This window comes from Oryctolagus cuniculus, chromosome 6, assembly GCF_964237555.1.
Source record: "Oryctolagus cuniculus chromosome 6, mOryCun1.1, whole genome shotgun sequence".
Taxonomy (NCBI): domain Eukaryota; kingdom Metazoa; phylum Chordata; class Mammalia; order Lagomorpha; family Leporidae; genus Oryctolagus; species Oryctolagus cuniculus.
In genome coordinates this window covers 12,128,795-12,145,949 of record NC_091437.1, presented here as the reverse complement: position 1 = coordinate 12,145,949, position 17,155 = coordinate 12,128,795, and the positions used below count along the sequence as shown (strand labels likewise).

General features: G+C 50.9%; 1 protein-coding gene across 10 annotated transcripts in view; it reads right to left on the bottom strand.

The window, feature by feature from the left end:
• Nucleotides 1-17,155, bottom strand: part of SNCAIP (synuclein alpha interacting protein) — a 171,695-nt gene that overhangs the window by 34,336 nt on the left and 120,204 nt on the right. For all 10 annotated transcript variants that reach the window (XM_051844129.2, XM_070076039.1, XM_051844130.2 and 7 more), the window contains exons 4-6: nucleotides 11,740-12,611; nucleotides 7,237-7,416; nucleotides 250-363 (exon numbers count right to left, since the gene is read on the bottom strand). In XM_051844129.2, coding sequence (XP_051700089.2) covers nucleotides 250-363; nucleotides 7,237-7,416; nucleotides 11,740-12,611 — 1,166 coding nt within the window. The remainder of the gene's footprint in view (nucleotides 1-249; nucleotides 364-7,236; nucleotides 7,417-11,739; nucleotides 12,612-17,155) is intronic.

Below are 17,155 nucleotides of genomic sequence, written 5' to 3'. Positions count from 1 at the left end.
TATCACGTAACTGACAGTTCTCATAAGATTTTATCATACACATCCAGCTTCATTATTTACTCATTATCCCATCTTTGGATATTTAGTTTGTTCAAAACGTTTCGTCATGACAAAAAAAAAAGCCACAAAAAAATCACTGATTATGAATTCTTAGACCTACTTTTGAGAGTTTCTTATGGATTCTGGCGGACCAATAATCAAAAGAGGTGTGTTACAGGGAAGCAACGACACAGGGCTCCGCCCGCGTACCTGGCCATAGCAGCCCGCGTAATGAATGAGGCTGGGGAAGTCCCTGGAACAACTCAGCTCTGCGATGGCTTCCGTCTCACTCACCATCCAGCGCACACACTCCAGCTGGCCGTTCTAGATGCGCAGAAAGAAAGGGAGAGAGAAGTCAAGGTAATTCAAGTTTGAAAAACACCTCAGAGATGGCAACTTCACCAAGGGAAGACATCACATATTGTAATCATGATTTCTGGTCCTATCTCTAAATCAACTGCAAAACTTTTACTTAAACACAAGTTCCTAATTTCTCTTTTCTTTTTTTTTACATCAGAACCTCCTCAGCAGGTTTTCATAATTTTAATGTTAAAGTAACTTTATTGAGGCATAATTTGCACCCTATAAATGTACTCCTTTTAAGTGTATAATCTGATGAATTTTGACAAATACATGTATTCTAGTAGCTACAATTTCTATTTATTTATTTATTTATTTATTTATTTTTGACAGGCAGAGTGGACAGTGAAAGAGAGAGACAGAGAGAAAGGTCTTCCTTTGCCATTGGTTCACCCTCCAATGGCCACCGTGGCCGGCGCGCTGTAGCTGGCGCACCGCACTGATCCGATGGCAGGAGCCAGGTGCTTCTCCTGGTCTCCCATGGGGTGCAGGGCCCAAGTACTTGGGCCATCCTCCACTGCACTCCCAGGCCACAGCAGAGAGCTGGCCTGGAAGAGGGGCAACCGGGACAGAATCCGGCGCCCCAACCGGGACTAGAACCCGGTGTGCTGGCGCCGCAAGGCAGAGGATTAGCCTAGTGAGCCGCGGCGCCGGCCGCTACAATTTCAATTAAGACACAGGCCATTTCCATCAGCCCAGAAGATCCTGTAGTGTTCACTGGCGGTCGTTCCCTCAGACACTGCTCGGGACACCTGCATCCCACAACAGAGTGCCTGGATCTGAGTCCTGGCTCTACTTCCAATTCCAGCTTCCTGCTGATGTACAGGGGGGGTGATGGTCCAAGTACTTGGGCCCCTGCCACCCACATGAGAGATCCACGGGTTCTGGGCTCCTAACATTGGCATGGCACAGCCCTGGCAGCTGTGGGCATTTGGAGAATGAGCCAGCGGATGGAAGATCTCTTCCTCTGTCTTTTGAAAAATAAGTATGAATTTTAAAAAAAACTAAACTTCTCCTCCATCTGTAAACCATTACTAAGTATGTACTCTCTGGCACGGTGAGCGTTTCAAAAAGTGATGAAGACAGGTGAGCAGACACAGCAGAGTCCACACACGCTGTGGGGGGCTTCCCTCCCACTCACTGACTAGTGCGTACGTATAACCTAAGGATTAACACCCAGACACAGCCTCTGAAGCAGAACGAAATCTTTATCGCTTAAAAGATGCGGATGATGCCTCTTCCTCTCTGATAATTTCTCATGTGTGAAACAGCAGGGGGAGACAGTGAAACCTCATGACGCTATGTGAAGGTTCAATGAGATAAAGCACGTACACTTAGCACACACGCAACAGAGCCTCCTTCTACTGATCCGGGCACACGGAGCTTCTCCCAGCACCTCCCGCAGACAATGGAGACACGGAGGTGCCGACCTGCTGTGCTCAGCATGGCTTCCAGTACGGGAGAAAACAGCTAGCGTGGGCTTGCAGCCAGCGAAGGTTTCCTTACGGGTAGCACTGTGCTAGCACAATGGGATCTGTTCTCTATTTTTAGAATCCTAACACTTAACCATGTTCTCAAGGGAAAAAGTCTATTCTAAAAGCAAGACAGAGGGGGCAATCTGCCCACTCTTTCTCTTCTCCTATGTGGACAATGGGATTTCTTTTCTTTTCAAGACTTAATTATTTACTTGAAAGGCAGTTGGGGGGGGGGGGGAGACAGAGATACAGGACTTCCATCCACTGGTTCACTCTCCAGATAGCTGCAATGGCCAGAGCTGAGCCAGGCTGACGCCAGGAGCCAGGAGCTTCACCCAGGTCTCCCACATGGGTGGCAGGGGCCCAAACACTTAGGCCATCTTCTGCTACTTTTCCCAGGCCATTAACAGGGAGCTGGATTGGAAGTGAAGCAGCTGGAACACAAACCAGAGCCCAGATGTGATGCTGCCACTGTAGGCATTAGCTTAACCCAGTGTGCTACAACACCAGCCCTGACAATGGGATTTCAAGTGGGAACTCACAACTGTTCCCATACAAATGTTTTGCTGGAACTATTTGCTGAAACAGCTTCCGATGCCCCAGTCCCCTTTCGACACTCCCTTTCTGTGCCATGGGGGAGGCTGGTCTGCACGGGCTGGCTCCTGGCTGCTTGGCTCCTGGCCTGGTTTGGCTGGTGGATACCATGGGAGATCAGTCCTTCCATCAGTCAAGGTCAAAAACCAGTCAGTCCTTTTTTAAAAAAAGTTTATTTATTTGAAAAGCAGAAGGGGAGAGGAGAGGGGGAAGGGAAGAGAGAGAGAGAGAACCTCCACCTCCTGGTTTACCCCACAAATGCTCACATCTCCTGCTGCCTCACAGGGTGGTCACTAGCAGGAAGCTGGATTGGAAGCAAAGCAACCTCAAGCACTCTGATACGGGATGTGGGCGTCCTAAGTGGCGGCTTAACCCGCTGCACTACGAAGCCTGCTCCCAGCCAAGCCCTCTCTATCTCAGGCTCCTACAGCTGCTCTCTCCCGGGTCTCCTGAGGCTCGGGGGGTGGGAATGGTGTCCTGGCTGTGACTGACCCCAGGGTGTCACATTTTCCTTAGTGGACTCTCTCCACTCTACCCACTCTTATGCCTAATGCCTTCAGTACAGACTCTGCAACCTTCACAGTTCAAGCAGGCCAAGCATTTCCTAACAGAATTAAAAAAACAAACAAGCAAAAACAAAATCACTATACCATGTCCTCCATTTCTTCCAAATAAGGAAAGGAAGGGGGACCATACTGATCGTCTGTGAGGCGAGATGGTTTATATAATTGATTATTTACACAGAACTCATTTCTGATTATAGTTACTTCAGCCTTCTTTTCTGTCAGTCTTTAAAGGTTCATCTTTTTTACATCTTTTCAGAGAACCAAATTTGGTTTTGTTGTTTTCTTTATTTTTCTATTCTCTATCAGATTTATTTCGATTCAAATTTTACTATTTCCCTCATTCCTCAGGTGCACAGTTAGGTGATCTGAGAGCTTTCTTCTTCCTCCTCTTTGCCTTCCTCCTTTTTAACACAGGCGTTTACAGCTGGAAGTAGTCCACTAAGCACTGCTTTGGTTGTCACCTATGATTCATCTCCAAATGTTCTCTAATTTCCCTTGTGATTTCTTCTTTGACACATAGATAATTTTGGAGTGTGTTAATCTTGCATATTTGTGACTATCCCAAATTTCCTCCTGTTACTAACTTTTGATTGCTTTTTTTTTTTTTTTTTTTTTTTTTTACAGGCAGAGTGGACAGTGAGAGAGAGAGAGACAGAGAGAAAAGTCTTCCTTTGCCATTGGTTCACCCTCCAATGGCCGCCATGGCTGGCGCGCTGCGGCCGGCGCACCGCACTAATCCGAAGGCAGGAGCCAGATACTTACCCTGGTCTCCCATGCAGGTGCAGGACCCAAGCACTTGTGCCATCCTCCACTGCACTCCCAGGCCAAAGCAGAGAGCTGGCCTGGAAGAGGGGCAACCAGGACAGAATCTGGCACCCCGACCGGGACTAGAACCCTGTGTGCCGGCGCTGCAAGGCGGAGGAGGATTAGCCTGTTGAGCCGCGGCGCCGGCCTTGATTGCTTTCTATTACAGATGAAGGACCTAACTGTATTTCAATCCTTTTAAATTTGAGACTTGGTTTTATAGCATGTGCACTTGACAAAGTTGTGTAGTGTGCTGTCTTTGGGCAGAGTGTTCTGCGAGATGTATTAGGCTGAGTTAGTCAGGGAGGCAACAGTTAAAACAAACAACATGCTGTGACAAAGAGAGGAGGAAACTGGATCACCACCAGGAGCTTGAAATCAGCATCACCTGCTCCAAATACGCACACCAGGAAAACCAACCCAGTTACTGCCTTTTAGCAGGAGATCTTTGCCTGCCAAATCTCTAGCCGGGGTCACTGAATGCGTGTTACAGAAGAATGTCAGTGAGGGTCTGTGTCTGCAGTCATGTCATCACCAGCAGCGGCCTGGGCCTTTGGGCTTCATTAGGAGGACCGAATGAGAAACGAAACGAGAATTAAGGCTATTTCAATCCAAGTCTGTTTGGCTCCCCACATAATTTCTCCTGCTGATCCCGTTTTAGGAAACACACTACCCTCACCCTGCAGAAACGTCTCCTTCCAATTACTTTGCTTAATCGTTTCCAAAGGGCACTCAATAAAGCCCTGAACTCCCACAGCACCTAATCCTGGGTTCCCAGAAAGCACACGATGCAATCTGCAGGAGTCGGGGAGAGGTTCCTAAGCCCTGGTTGGACTTCAGAACACCCTTTCCCGGGGAATCCGTTCATCTGAGAGCCTCTCTCTGACTCTGCTTCCCATCAGCCAGGCCTAGGGTGCAAGCAGCTCCTGCCCTTCTGGACCAAGTGCGCGTCTGCAGTGGCAGCAGGGCTCTTGGCACAGTGTTTTATGAGGTGAAACAGCACCAGTAGGCTCCTGGTGTTCAAAACCAGGTCCTCCAACAGAACAATGACGACTCCTTAGGACTCGCTCAGGTTCATCAACGTCCATCACACATGCTGAACGGACTGACGCAGGAAACGCATCAGGACAGAGGGTGGTACTTGTTGTAACATAATGGTATTTACTGCTTTTACAAATTCTACATTAAATAAAGGAATAGAAGAACATGTCCATTTCCCCATTCATTGCTCGGAAATAAAACATAAAAATCTGAGACCCCAAATCTGTAAGAGCGTTTGAGTCTTACAGGTTTGATATATGTTTTTTCATTCAGATATAAAAATTAATTTCTATGTCAGCTTGCATACTGACTGTGTGGTGGTGATCCTGTGTTGACTGGGGGAGCTTCGGGATGAATTAAGGCTTAATATGCACAGATACTGCAGAAGCTGCCGATTCCGAGGGCTGGCTATGTGACCGCTGTCTCTTTTGTACCTTCCTACGCAGAGATGATTAATCTATCAAAACAAGCACTAGGGCACACGCATTTTTAAAAAGTTTTTATCCAACTAGATAGTTAGGAGATACACAATTCATCGCTGGTCATGAAAAGCAAGAACTGTATTTTATAAACACTAAGGCATCCAGGTCAATGTCAGTGTTCACTGATGTCAGAAAAATCCCATTCATCACTGTTGCAAGGCCACTGATGGCCACACCCAACCTTGTCCTACCACAGGACTGCCGTCCTGAGTCTGCATTACTGATAACTGTCTTAGCCACCAGGCTACGAGCTCCTGTACAAAAGGGACTATGTCGGCCGGCGCCCCGGCTCACTAGGCTAATCCTCTGCCTTGCGGTGCCGGCACACCGGCTTCTAGTCCCGGTCAGGGCACCGGATTCTGTCCCGGTTGCCCCTCTTCCAGTCCAGCTCTCTGCTGTGGCCAGGGAGTGCAGTGGAGGATGGCCCAAGTACTTGGGCCCTGCACCCCATGGGAGACCAGGAGAAGCACCTGGTTCCTACCATCGGAGCAGCGCGGTGCGCCGGTCGCAGCGCACCAGCCGCGGTGGCCATTAGAGGGTGAACCAACGGCAAAGGAAGACCTTTCTCTCTGTGTGTCTCTCTCTCTGTCACTGTCCACTCTGCCTGTCAAAAAAAAAAAAAAGGGGGGGGGGACTATGTCCTACTCACATCCGCATGCTGTCCCCTACACAATAGCTGGTGCTGGACACACAGTTGAGCTCAGTCACACTGAATTTTGACCTCACATTTGATTCCTCGTTCTTCAGGATGGCTGCCTGCACTGTAGCTCTAAACTTGATGTAAGATTCACAAGCAGAGGAAAACAATGCCCACCAACATCATCACTTTCCTGTTTTATAAAATGATTAGCTTCTGCACCATTGTGGAAGCTCTACCTTGCCACTGAGCCAAGATTTAAAAGAGGAAACTTTTTAAACGTATAGAACTTTACTGACTGGTGAACAAATTAAAGATATAAAATTCAGCCGCGCATACAAGATATATTAGGGTTCAGATAGCAACTGATTGCTTTTCAGATGTGACATGTTTTTTCACAAATTCACAAGCAGAGTTCTTTAACCAGCAAGTTTCCCCAGTTTCAACATAATCCCATCTATAAAAATTATGATCACACAGCTTGTAGAAGGCACACCTTTTATGTCAAGCAAAACAGCAATGTAGAAGCACCAGATGTATTCTATTTCCCTGAACGTCACTTCTGGCTTTTTAATAAAGATGACTGAATTCTGCATTTATTTGCCAAAGATCTTAAAAGTAATCTTGGTTTAACAGCTAACCTCCCCGTGATGTGCTAGATGTTAGAGGCACTCCCTCCAGGACCATGAGCCGCACTGCCACGTCCGTGTGCGTGCAGGTTTTAGGTTTTAACCAGAGGTTAGCACTGATGTGTGCAGTTGTTGACAGCAAACCGTGTTCTCTGAGAGCTAAACTCAAAAGCGACACTCAAACTTCGCGCAAGTGATACTGAGGACGTTACAGCTTGGAATGGGATCTGTCAAAAGCCCGCTTTATCAGCTCAAAAGCCGCAGTGCCTATAACCCTTCCAGTGCGCCTTTCCCTCGCTCAGTCTTCTCATATCAGGGAAAAGACCAAACAGAACCAGGTGTGGGTGAGAATCCAAATGATAGCCATGCTGAGGACGAGAACCCCCCTGACCACTCTCCCGCCTCTTTCTTGGCCGATTTAGATCTGACCCTCGTTGGACAGTAAACTGGAGTGCAGTCTCCAAACCTCAAAGCGCCAGTGACGCGGGAGACCCACGCTCACTTGCTGTATGTGTGATACAGTGCCCCCCGCCCCCTTCCTACCCTGAAGCCCCCGAGGACTCCTGGGAAGCAGCTCTCGGCGGCAGAGTGCCCAGTCCCCATGCTCACCTTGATGGCCAGGCCCGCGGGGGTCAGCTTGCCCGCGTTGCGCTCATTGAGGCCGTCTTCCCCCATGAGGGAGGTGAGGTGCTGCAGGCACTCGGCGTGGCCCTGCGAGGCGGCGATGTGCAGCAGGTTGTTCCCGTTCTCGTCGTGAATCTTGTCCAGGTTGTCTGCGGCGAGGTGTGGCTGGCGAAGAGCGAGATGAGAAAACTGAGGACCAGATGCCGCGGGCACCGGGCAGAAGACATGGGCCGTGCGGGCGGCACGGGTACCTGGCAAGTCAGAGTTGCCTGCTGTTTGCTGGTAGGACATGTTTTAGGTCATGAGTTCCCGTGAGACTGCTCCTCACGTCAGACCCAGCACCAGGGCAGGCCCGATGAGCTGGCTGGCTTTGCAACCAAGGGCAATGACATTAATTGGCAGGCTTCTTGTCTGTCTCCTCTACGTCTGGACAAAGTCCTTGAGGGCTGGGGCTGTGTGGGGAGCAAACCGGACTAGACTGAGTTACTGGAATTAAGACTTATTCTATGCATCTGCTCTCCCACAATATGGCGCTGGGAGAGAAGTAAACAGCTTCCGCACAGCTGCCTCCAGTTCAACCAATAAACTGTAGGACTTGCTCCTGATTGGAGGAGAGCAGCGTACTCGGCGTGTGGGCAGCCGAGTTGGGATTGGCGGAGGAGGACTATAAAGGAGGAGAGAGACGGCATGCACCAGGAACATCTAGGGGGAACATCTGAAGGAACACCTGAGCAGCCCCCGAGAAAGCCGGCCGGCGGTGTGCCGCTCCCCTGCGGAAGTGGGGAATGTGGCCAGGGGGAACTGCCCTTCCACGGAGGTGGAAGGGATAGTAGCCAACCCGGGAAGAACCAGCAGCAAACCTGGGGAGGGCCGAGCAGACGAAAGAACAGCGCAGGGTCCTGTGTCGTTCCTCCATGAAGAGGGGGAGCGACATAATGGTGCCGTGACTCGGATAGGAAACTTAGAACGGATAGCAAACTTAGGAGGGAAGAAACGGGAAGAACTGGGAAAATATCGGAGAGAGAGACTAGCAAACAGCCTAGGGAAAAGCCGGACGAAAAAGGTGCCGGAAGAAGCTATTGAAAGCCTAGGCATAGACTCGGATACGGACTACGGGGGGAAGTTGGGAGAAATCTCTAAGGTCGAAAGCGAAAGTGAAAGCTAGAACAAACAGATTCAGATGCGGACTGTGGGGAGAGGCCAGGAGAAATGAGGGAGGAGTATTGTTGGAGGAAAGCTTGGGGAAACATACCGGGTAGAGAAAAATGTTAGGGAAATTGAAGCCGCGGGGGGCAGGCCGAGGCGGAAACGAAAGCCACTTTGGGGTTCTCAAGTTAGCCCGGGAATGGGGGGCGAAAAGTTGAAACCAGAAGCTGAAACGTAAGCCAGATTGGGATCCGTCTGATTAGCCCGGGGAGCAAAGGATGGGAAGCCAAACCGTGGGGCGGAGACGTAAGCTGGGTTGAATTCGCCAGGCTAGCCCGGGGAACTTGGATTGAATGCTAGTGGTGGAGACGCAAGCTACGCTGTGTGACTCGCGGAAGCCGCCGCGTGCAGAGAGAGCACGGGGCGTGAATAGATAGGGAACGGGGCTGGCGCGAGGCCGTGGTGCAGACGCGAAGGGCGTAGAGACCGCGGAGTGTGCGCGCGAAGCCGAGCCGCGCAGATGAGAGAGGCGCGGGCTGAAGCGGCTCAGAGCCGGCGAGGCGCCGAGAAGCAGCCTCGGGGCGGAGCCCGCTGGCGGGGCGAGGCGCCCGGGAAGCCGCGCGGAGCCGTGAAGCTGCCGGCAGGGCGAGGCGCCGGGAAGCTGCAGGGATAAGAGAAACAGAAGTTTAGAAGTAAAAGGAGAGAAACAGGAATGCTGGAAGATAGAAGTGGAATGGGAGAAATAGGAATGCCCGGAGATAGAGAAATAGAGAAGTAAGGCCTCCCCACAGCATGGCAATGAGAGAGCTTGGATTCGGTCTGCCTGATTAAGTGAGGCGATGAGCACCTGCGGCGGCTAGCAGCTTATGCGCCGCAGGCCACCGAAGACAGGCACGAATTAACATCAGTAAGGCCTCCCCACAATACAACAATTAGAAGGCTTGGATTCGGTCTGCCTGATTAAGGCGGTAAGCACCAGCAAGCAGCTCGACCAGAGTATGAGCTGCAGGTCACCGAAGATAGGCACGAACCAACACTAATAAGTCTCCCCCACAATACGGCAATGAGAAAGCTTGGATTCGGTCTGCCTGATTAAGGCGGTAAGCGCCAGCAGGCGGCTCGATCAGAGTATGAGCCGCAGGTCACCGAACACAGGCACGCATCAGCGCCTAAAAACCTCCTCACAACATGGCGAAGAGAGGACCCGGATTCGGTTTGCCTGATTGATAGGACTTGTAAGAACCTGTGGCAACTCTAGCAAGCAGAGCAGAGTGTGTGCCATGGGACACCGAAGACAGGCGCGTATCAACGCCAAAAAATAAAAAGAAAGGGGGATCTGTGGGGAGCAAACCGGACTAGACTGAGTTACTGGAATTAAGACTTATTCTATGCATCTGCTCTCCCACAATATGGCGCTGGGAGAGAAGTAAACAGCTTCCGCACAGCTGCCTCCAGTTCAACCAATAAACTGTAGGACTTGCTCCTGATTGGAGGAGAGCAGCGTACTCGGCGTGTGGGCAGCCGAGTTGGGATTGGCGGAGGAGGACTATAAAGGAGGAGAGAGACGGCATGCACCAGGAACATCTAGGGGGAACATCTGAAGGAACACCTGAGCAGCCCCCGAGAAAGCCGGCCGGCGGTGTGCCGCTCCCCTGCGGAAGTGGGGAATGTGGCCAGGGGGAACTGCCCTTCCACGGAGGTGGAAGGGATAGTAGCCAACCCGGGAAGAACCAGCAGCAAACCCGGGGAGGGCCGAGCAGACGAAAGAACAGCGCAGGGTCCTGTGTCGTTCCTCCATGAAGAGGGGGAGCGACAGGGCTGGGTTTCTTTCTTTCTTTTTTTTTTTTTTTTTTTTAACAGGCAGAGTGGACAGTGAGAGAGAGAGAGAGAGACAGAGAGAAAGGTCTTCCTTTGCCGTTGGTTCACCCTCCAATGGCCGCCACGGCTGGCGCACTGTGGCCAGCGCATTGCGCTGATCCGATGGCAGGAGCCAGGTGCTTCTCCTGGTCTCCCATGGGGTGCAGGGACCAAGTACTTGGGCCATCCTCCACTGCCTTCCCGGGCCACAGCAGAGAGCTGGCCTGGAAGAGGGGCAACCGGGACAGAATCCAGCGCCCCGACCGGGACTAGAACCCGGTGTGCCGGCGCCGCAAGGTGGAGGATTAGCCTATTGAGCCGCGGCGCTGGCCTAGGGGCTGGGTTTCATTCCCCACTGCAGGTGTTAAGCTGGCCAGGAACTGCAGAGCTGGCTGGACTGCAGACTACAAAACGCCTGCTTCTACTTGCGCTGTGGTGGGCACCTGGGACACAGCCCCTCCCCGCAACTCTGAGGCAACTGGAGGCTCCCTGGCCTTTGGTTTTCTCACCTCTAGTGAAGTCAGGTCCCATGGGTGTGATGGGTGGACAGCAATGGGGTGTGAATGGAGGGGTTAACACTCAGGAAACAGGGAAACAGGGCAAGGACCAAAGAGAGTGAGAGGGGACAATGGAAAAAGACTTTTTCAGGAGAAAGAAAAATGATTTGGTAAAGTTGTTCAGTCATATTGCCCTATTACAAGACCACTTGTTTTTATAGACCAAGCACGCTGTACTTAATCTCTGTACGGCTTACACTCAGCAGAATCCCACTGCCAAGGTGCCATGATTCTCCTGAATGAGACTCTGATTAGCATCCCAGTGTGTGCCCAGGCTCGCTGCTGTTTGATCCAAGTCTGGAAGCAGCTAAGGGACAATGTAGGTACATCAATGCTGTCTCAGTCTGGGAGCCTAAGCAGAAAAGATTTTTTTGGACACCAACGTCTAGAATCCTTGGGGGAGCCTCTCTAGAAGAGGAGACCTGGAACTGAGTGACAAATCCCCGGGGGTCAGCAGGCATGCCAGCTGTGGGGTGAGCCTCTATCTCCAGACACTCCTCAAACACCCCGGTCCACCTCTTCTGCACAGTGGCCAGGATCAAACAGAAGAGGCTCTGTTCACGTATCTGGCAGGTCCACCACCAGCGAGGAACTGACATCCCCCAAACAGTGAGAGCATTCAGGACCACCTGAGAAACAAGATCGTGCTGGCTCTGGGTTGTTTTTGTCTTAGATTAAGAGCCTTTACTCCGGCAGAATTCATGCAAAGTTGAGATGAAACAACACTCCTCTGTAACTAATTGCTTTCCCCTATTAACCTCCAGACTTCTTATTTAAAAATGCAATGGGACACATCTCTCACCCAAAGCAAGCCACAAGATTAAGCAAGAAGCCAAACAGCTGCATCATCAGTCCGTTCCTAACAAGCGGAGCTGATAAAGACAGTCTTGAGATCAGGAAGGCGCTTGCCACGCAAGCGGCTACTCACCAGGAGCGAGATCTGCCCTTCTCTGACAATGTTCAGGATGCTCTTGACTTTCTTCTGGTGCTCAGTCTTCTCCTCGGGGCCCTGGCAGGTGGGCCAGCTCACGCTGTTGACCTGCTCCTCCAGCGTGGCTTCTGCGGCCGAGCACGGCAGGCGGAAGGCCCGGAGCTGGCAGTCGGGCAGTGCCTTCTCGACCTTTCCGCCATGTGGTTCTGCGAAGGCCTTGTTTGGGAAGTCTCTGCTCTGGGTCTCAGGCTCATACGCGGAGACACAAGAAACCAGAGCGGGCGCGCTCTCGGATTCTTCCGGGCCCAGCTTGTGCTGATCGCGGATGGCGGTGGATGCTTTTCTCAGGTGAGGGCTTTTCACGGGAGACAGGACACAGAAGGGCGTTGTGGTGGGTGGTGGGTTCTCGGCACCTCCTGCACAGCAGGCTTTGCCGGTGGCGAGGCCGTTGATGGTCGTGCATAAACCCAAAATCCTTTTGTCTGAAGCCACCTTGCTGAAACAGGCAAGCTGTTGGTTGGACTTGATGTAAGGCACATCCAGGATCTCATCCATGTCGAGGTCATAGTGCTCCAGCTCGCCCAGCGCCGGGCTGGGCTCCGAGCCCTTCCCAGGCAGGCCCCCGACTCCCTCTTCGGGGCCCAGCTCCTCAGGCTGGGGGCCTGCATCAGAATCACCCCCTTTCTGGAGGTCCCCCTTCTGGTTCTTTTGATCATCGCTTTCATTGCTGTCCAGGGTCTCCGGCTGGTGTTTCAGTGGGGAAACCCGTTTCACCGGGCGGAACTTGCTATATACATCGGCGATCCCCGTGGGCTTCTGTGTGTTGGTAATAAGAGTTGAGACGCCACAATTCCAGCCAGAGCCGGAAACTGTTCATGGAAAGGTTAAAAGGGGACACCATTAAACTGGAATGCCAAACACACCTTGACCATGCATGCAGAACCTCTACTCAAGGGAGGTTCAAGTTCAGCCCCTGTGTAGGGGCCTGGCTTTGAGAGCACATACTTCCAACAATTCATCCTTGGCACTGGATGACTGCTAAAGGCAGGAGAAAGTTCTGACATTGGTGACTCAAAGTAGGAGTGGGCACGTGTGGCACGGCAGCTTCAGCCGCTGCTCAGGATGCCTGCACCCCATATTGGATGCCTGGTTCCGCCCCCAGCCTCTCTGCTTCTGATCCAGGGTCCTGCTGGGAGGCCTGAGGGACAGTAGATAATGGTTCAAGTATGGGAGTCCCTGTGGCTCACACAGGTGACCTGGATGGAGTTCTTGAATGGCAGCTTTGGTCCAGCCTTGGCAGTTGCGGGCATTTGGGGAGCAAACAGCAGATGGAAGATTTCTCTATCGTTCTGCTTTTCAAACAAATTAATCTTTAAAATTTAATTAGTAGTGGGGCTGGCGCTGTGGCGCAGCGGATTAACGCCCTAGCCTGAAGTGACGGCATCCCATATGGGCGCTGGTTCAAGACCTGGCTGCTCCACTTTTGATCCAGCTCTCTGCTATGGCCTGGGAAAGCAGTAGAAGATGGCCCAAGTCCTTGGGCCCCTGCACCCACGTGGGAGACCGGGAGGAGACTCCTGGCTCCTGGCTATGGATCAGCACAGCTCCGGCCACTGCGGCCAATTGGGGAGTGAACCATTTAATGGAAGACCTCCCCCCACTCCTGCCTCTCTGCCTCTCCTCTTTCTGTGTAACCCTGACTTTCAATTAAAATAAATTTTTTTTTCTTTGACAGGCAGAGTGGACAGTGAGAGAGAGAGACAGAGAGAAAGGTCTTCCTTTACCATTGGTTCACCCTCCAATGGCCACTGCAGCTGGCGCGCTGCGGCCGGCGCACCACGCTGATCCGAAGCCAGGAGCCAGGTGCTTATCCTGGTCTCCCATGGGGTACACGGCCCAAGCACTTGGGCCATCCTCCACTGCACTCCCTGGCCACAGCAGAGAGCTGGCCTGGAAGAGGGGCAACCGGGACAGAATCCGGCGCCCTGACCAGGAATAGAATCCGGTGTGCTGGAGCCACAGGCAGAGGATTAGCCTATTGAGCTGCAGTGCCAGCAAAATAAATAAATCTTAAAAAATTTAATTAGTAGTAGTAATAACGGTAAAAGCAGACATACATTTAGGATCTATATTTCGGGCAGGATTTCATCATGTGCTACCACTTTGGAAAACAGGAGTAGAGGTAGGATTCTCTGTATTAATCCACACTGATTTAGGGAGAAAAGAGAGGTTGCACACTCATCCACACAGCCATCCTTGTCTAGGCACCCTGGTCAGCCACCACGCAGGGGTTTTTGTTTCATTTCGTTTCGGCGCATGGCTCAGCAACACAATGCACTAAAGGCATCCTCTTTAAGATTTAATGCTGCCCTGCACTGCTGGGAAAGCCGGAAACACCAGGAGAACACACTGGGGAAGGGGGGATGGGGCAGGCAGCATTGTGTGCTGCTTCTTTCTCTGCAAAGTTTAGATAAAGATCAAGTGTTGTTTGCTTGAGATGGAGAGGGAAGTGAGACAGTCAGACACACGTGGAAGAGAAAGAATCACCACTCTCCCAGTTGGTGTCACAGGAGAGGGCCCCCAGCCCCGGCACCTCCTCCGGGCCGGCAGACGCAGCCCCCACAGCCACGATGACAGCACTGCCTCTCTGGGCCACTCCTCTGACCCAGGACCCTACTTTATGGGCTTCTACTCCCTGCTACTTCCTTTGCTCCATTCCCCACCACCGGGCTGGATTTCAGAGCATGGCCTCCAGTGGGCCCTCTGGTCCCTCTCCCCTCTGTGGTGCAGCAGCAGGTGGGACATGTTCACCAACACACGTGTACTTGTGTGTTCTTTGCTATGGGGGCTCACAGAAAGAAGAGAACACACCAAGGGTATGTATGTACTCAGGTCTACAACTTCTGCAACAGGCCCAGGCCACGAGTGACTCTTGGGTTGAAAGTGCACCTTATTAAAGTCCCCTAAATTTAGGCGGCTGGTCACTCTCCTTCCTGCTAGGATGTGTGCTTGGGATTCAGAGACGTTCTGGAATCAAGCTGGGGTCGTCGGCTGTGGACCTGAATGCTATGTAATTCTCAATGAGTTCTTTCTCCCAGAGGGACTAACTTTGGCCTGGGGTTCCAGAGGGTCTGCACTATGGGGGCCACCACCAAGGCCTTTCAGAGTTTAGAAAGGGGCTACTGTGACCTGTGCAGTGAGGGCTCGTTCCCTCCAGTAAGCAACGTGTACGGGAATGCTTCGGAAGGTAGCAGGCATGTGGATGGTGGCAGGTCACACTCCTCTTCCCTCCTGTCGACTCTGATTCACACAGTGCCTGGCACAGAGCAATCAACAAATGCTAGAATGCGAGTTTCAATCTCACTTAGCATGGCACTTTCAATCTTTTTTTTTTTTTTTTAAAGATTTATTTATTTATTTGAAAGTCAGAGTTACACAGAGAGAGGACAGGCAGAGAGAGAGAGAGAGAGAGAGAGGTCTTCCATCCGCTGGTTCACTCCCCAGATGGCCGCAACGGCTGGAGCTGTGCCGATCCAAAGCCAGGAGCCAAGGGCTTCTTCCAGGACTCCTATGAAGGTGCAGGGGCCCAAGGACTTGGGGCATTTTCTACTGCTTCCCCAGGCCACAGCAGAGATCTGGATCAGAAGTGGAGCAGCCAGGTCTCAAACCAGTGCCCATATGGGATGCCGGTGTTTCAGGCCAGGGCGTTAACCTGGTGTGACACAGCACCGGCCCCGCACTTTCAATCTTTGAAAAATCACAAAGAACATCCTTCTGGGGGATCCTCATCCTAATTTCACAGGGGATGGAAGTCCTGCTAGCAAACTCAGAGGAGTGAGAACCGCTAGTAAGAGCAAACATTTCTGAGGTTTTTCATAAAGTCTAAACATGCAAAGGCAAAAACAACTAATTCCAGTTGTCCCCTTAGAGATTCAGAAGTGTCCTAACTTTTCTATGTCCTTTTTTCTATCTAAGATGTGAAACTATGAAAAATTAACGTCTGCCAGTAAGTTCTGCCAAGCTTTTTTCCCTGCCTTTTAAGAACACATGATTACTTACTTAGAACACCAGAGAGATAGTGGACACAGAGTTTATAAGGCACAAATATGCTTCAACTGTATTCATCAGCTTTCTGCAAAACTTTATAGTGAGGAAAACATTTTATATTCACGGATGTTTGAAGAACGTATTTATTAGGTCTGGTATTTGCTAATATCTTGCCAATTACCTTGATTTCTTTGGAACTTCTAGAAAATGTGCATCTCGGAATGTAATAAAAAATTTAAGGCCACATAACTTAGTGGGTCAATACAATGAGAGCATTGTACCCATGTATTTATGTATTGTATCAGGTCATGGGTTCAAAGGGCTACCCTTTCATGTTGGCTTTATTTACATGTGAAATTTTTTCCAAGTGATACAGGGAAATGGATACCATATGTTTCCCAGCTGTTCTGTTCTGACAGGAGCCATTAAGAACGTTCTATGGAGATGAATTCTGTCTGAGTCTTAGCAAAACACTTCTCTGCACAGAAGGGCCTAGAGACTGAAGAGGGAGCATCAACTTTTAGGCTTGCTGCCCTTCCCTTACTCAAACCCATGACTTTTTTTTTCAGGCTAAGGGTGAAATCTGGGCTTTCTAGTCTGTGTCTTAACTGCCAAGACAAAAATCCCAGTCATGAAAAATGGGTTATTTAATGGGCGTTCGTGGGACTGCTCCAACTTATTGCTCTATCATATACTTGGATGAGAAGAAGGGCAATTTTACGCCAAACACAAAAGACATCATTTGATTAGTTTATTTCTCTTAAGCTGGACAAAAAGATATATATATATTTGACAGGCAGAGTTAGTGAGAGAGAGAGAGAGACAGAGAGAAAGGTCTTCCTTTTTCCATTGGTTCACCCCCCAAATGGCCGCTACGGCCGGCACGCTGCGCCAATCCAAAGCCAGGAGCCAGGTGCTTTTCCTGGTCTCCCATGCAGGTGCAGGGTCCAAGCACTTGGGCCATCCTCCACTGCCTTCCTGGGCCACAGCAGAGAGCTGGACTGGAAGAGGAGTAACCAGGAAAGCAATGGCGCCCCAACCAGGACTAGAACCCAGGGTGCTGGCGCCGCAGGCGGAGGATTAGCCTAGTGAGCCGTGGCGCTGGCCAACAAAAAGATATTTTAAGCACAACATCAAAAAAGAGACAGACTCACCCAATTTTCACTTCCAATTCTGTACATCTATTCAAAATTTCACCCACAATACTGCTCACCCCAATGCCATAATCACTTTCTTATCCCATGTGGAAACAAGTTCAGACTAAGTACAGTTGCTAAGACAACTTTAAGGGGTTGGTGCCATGGTGCAGTAGGTCAATCCTCCATCTGTAGCACTGGCATCCCATATGGGCACCAGTTCTAGTCTT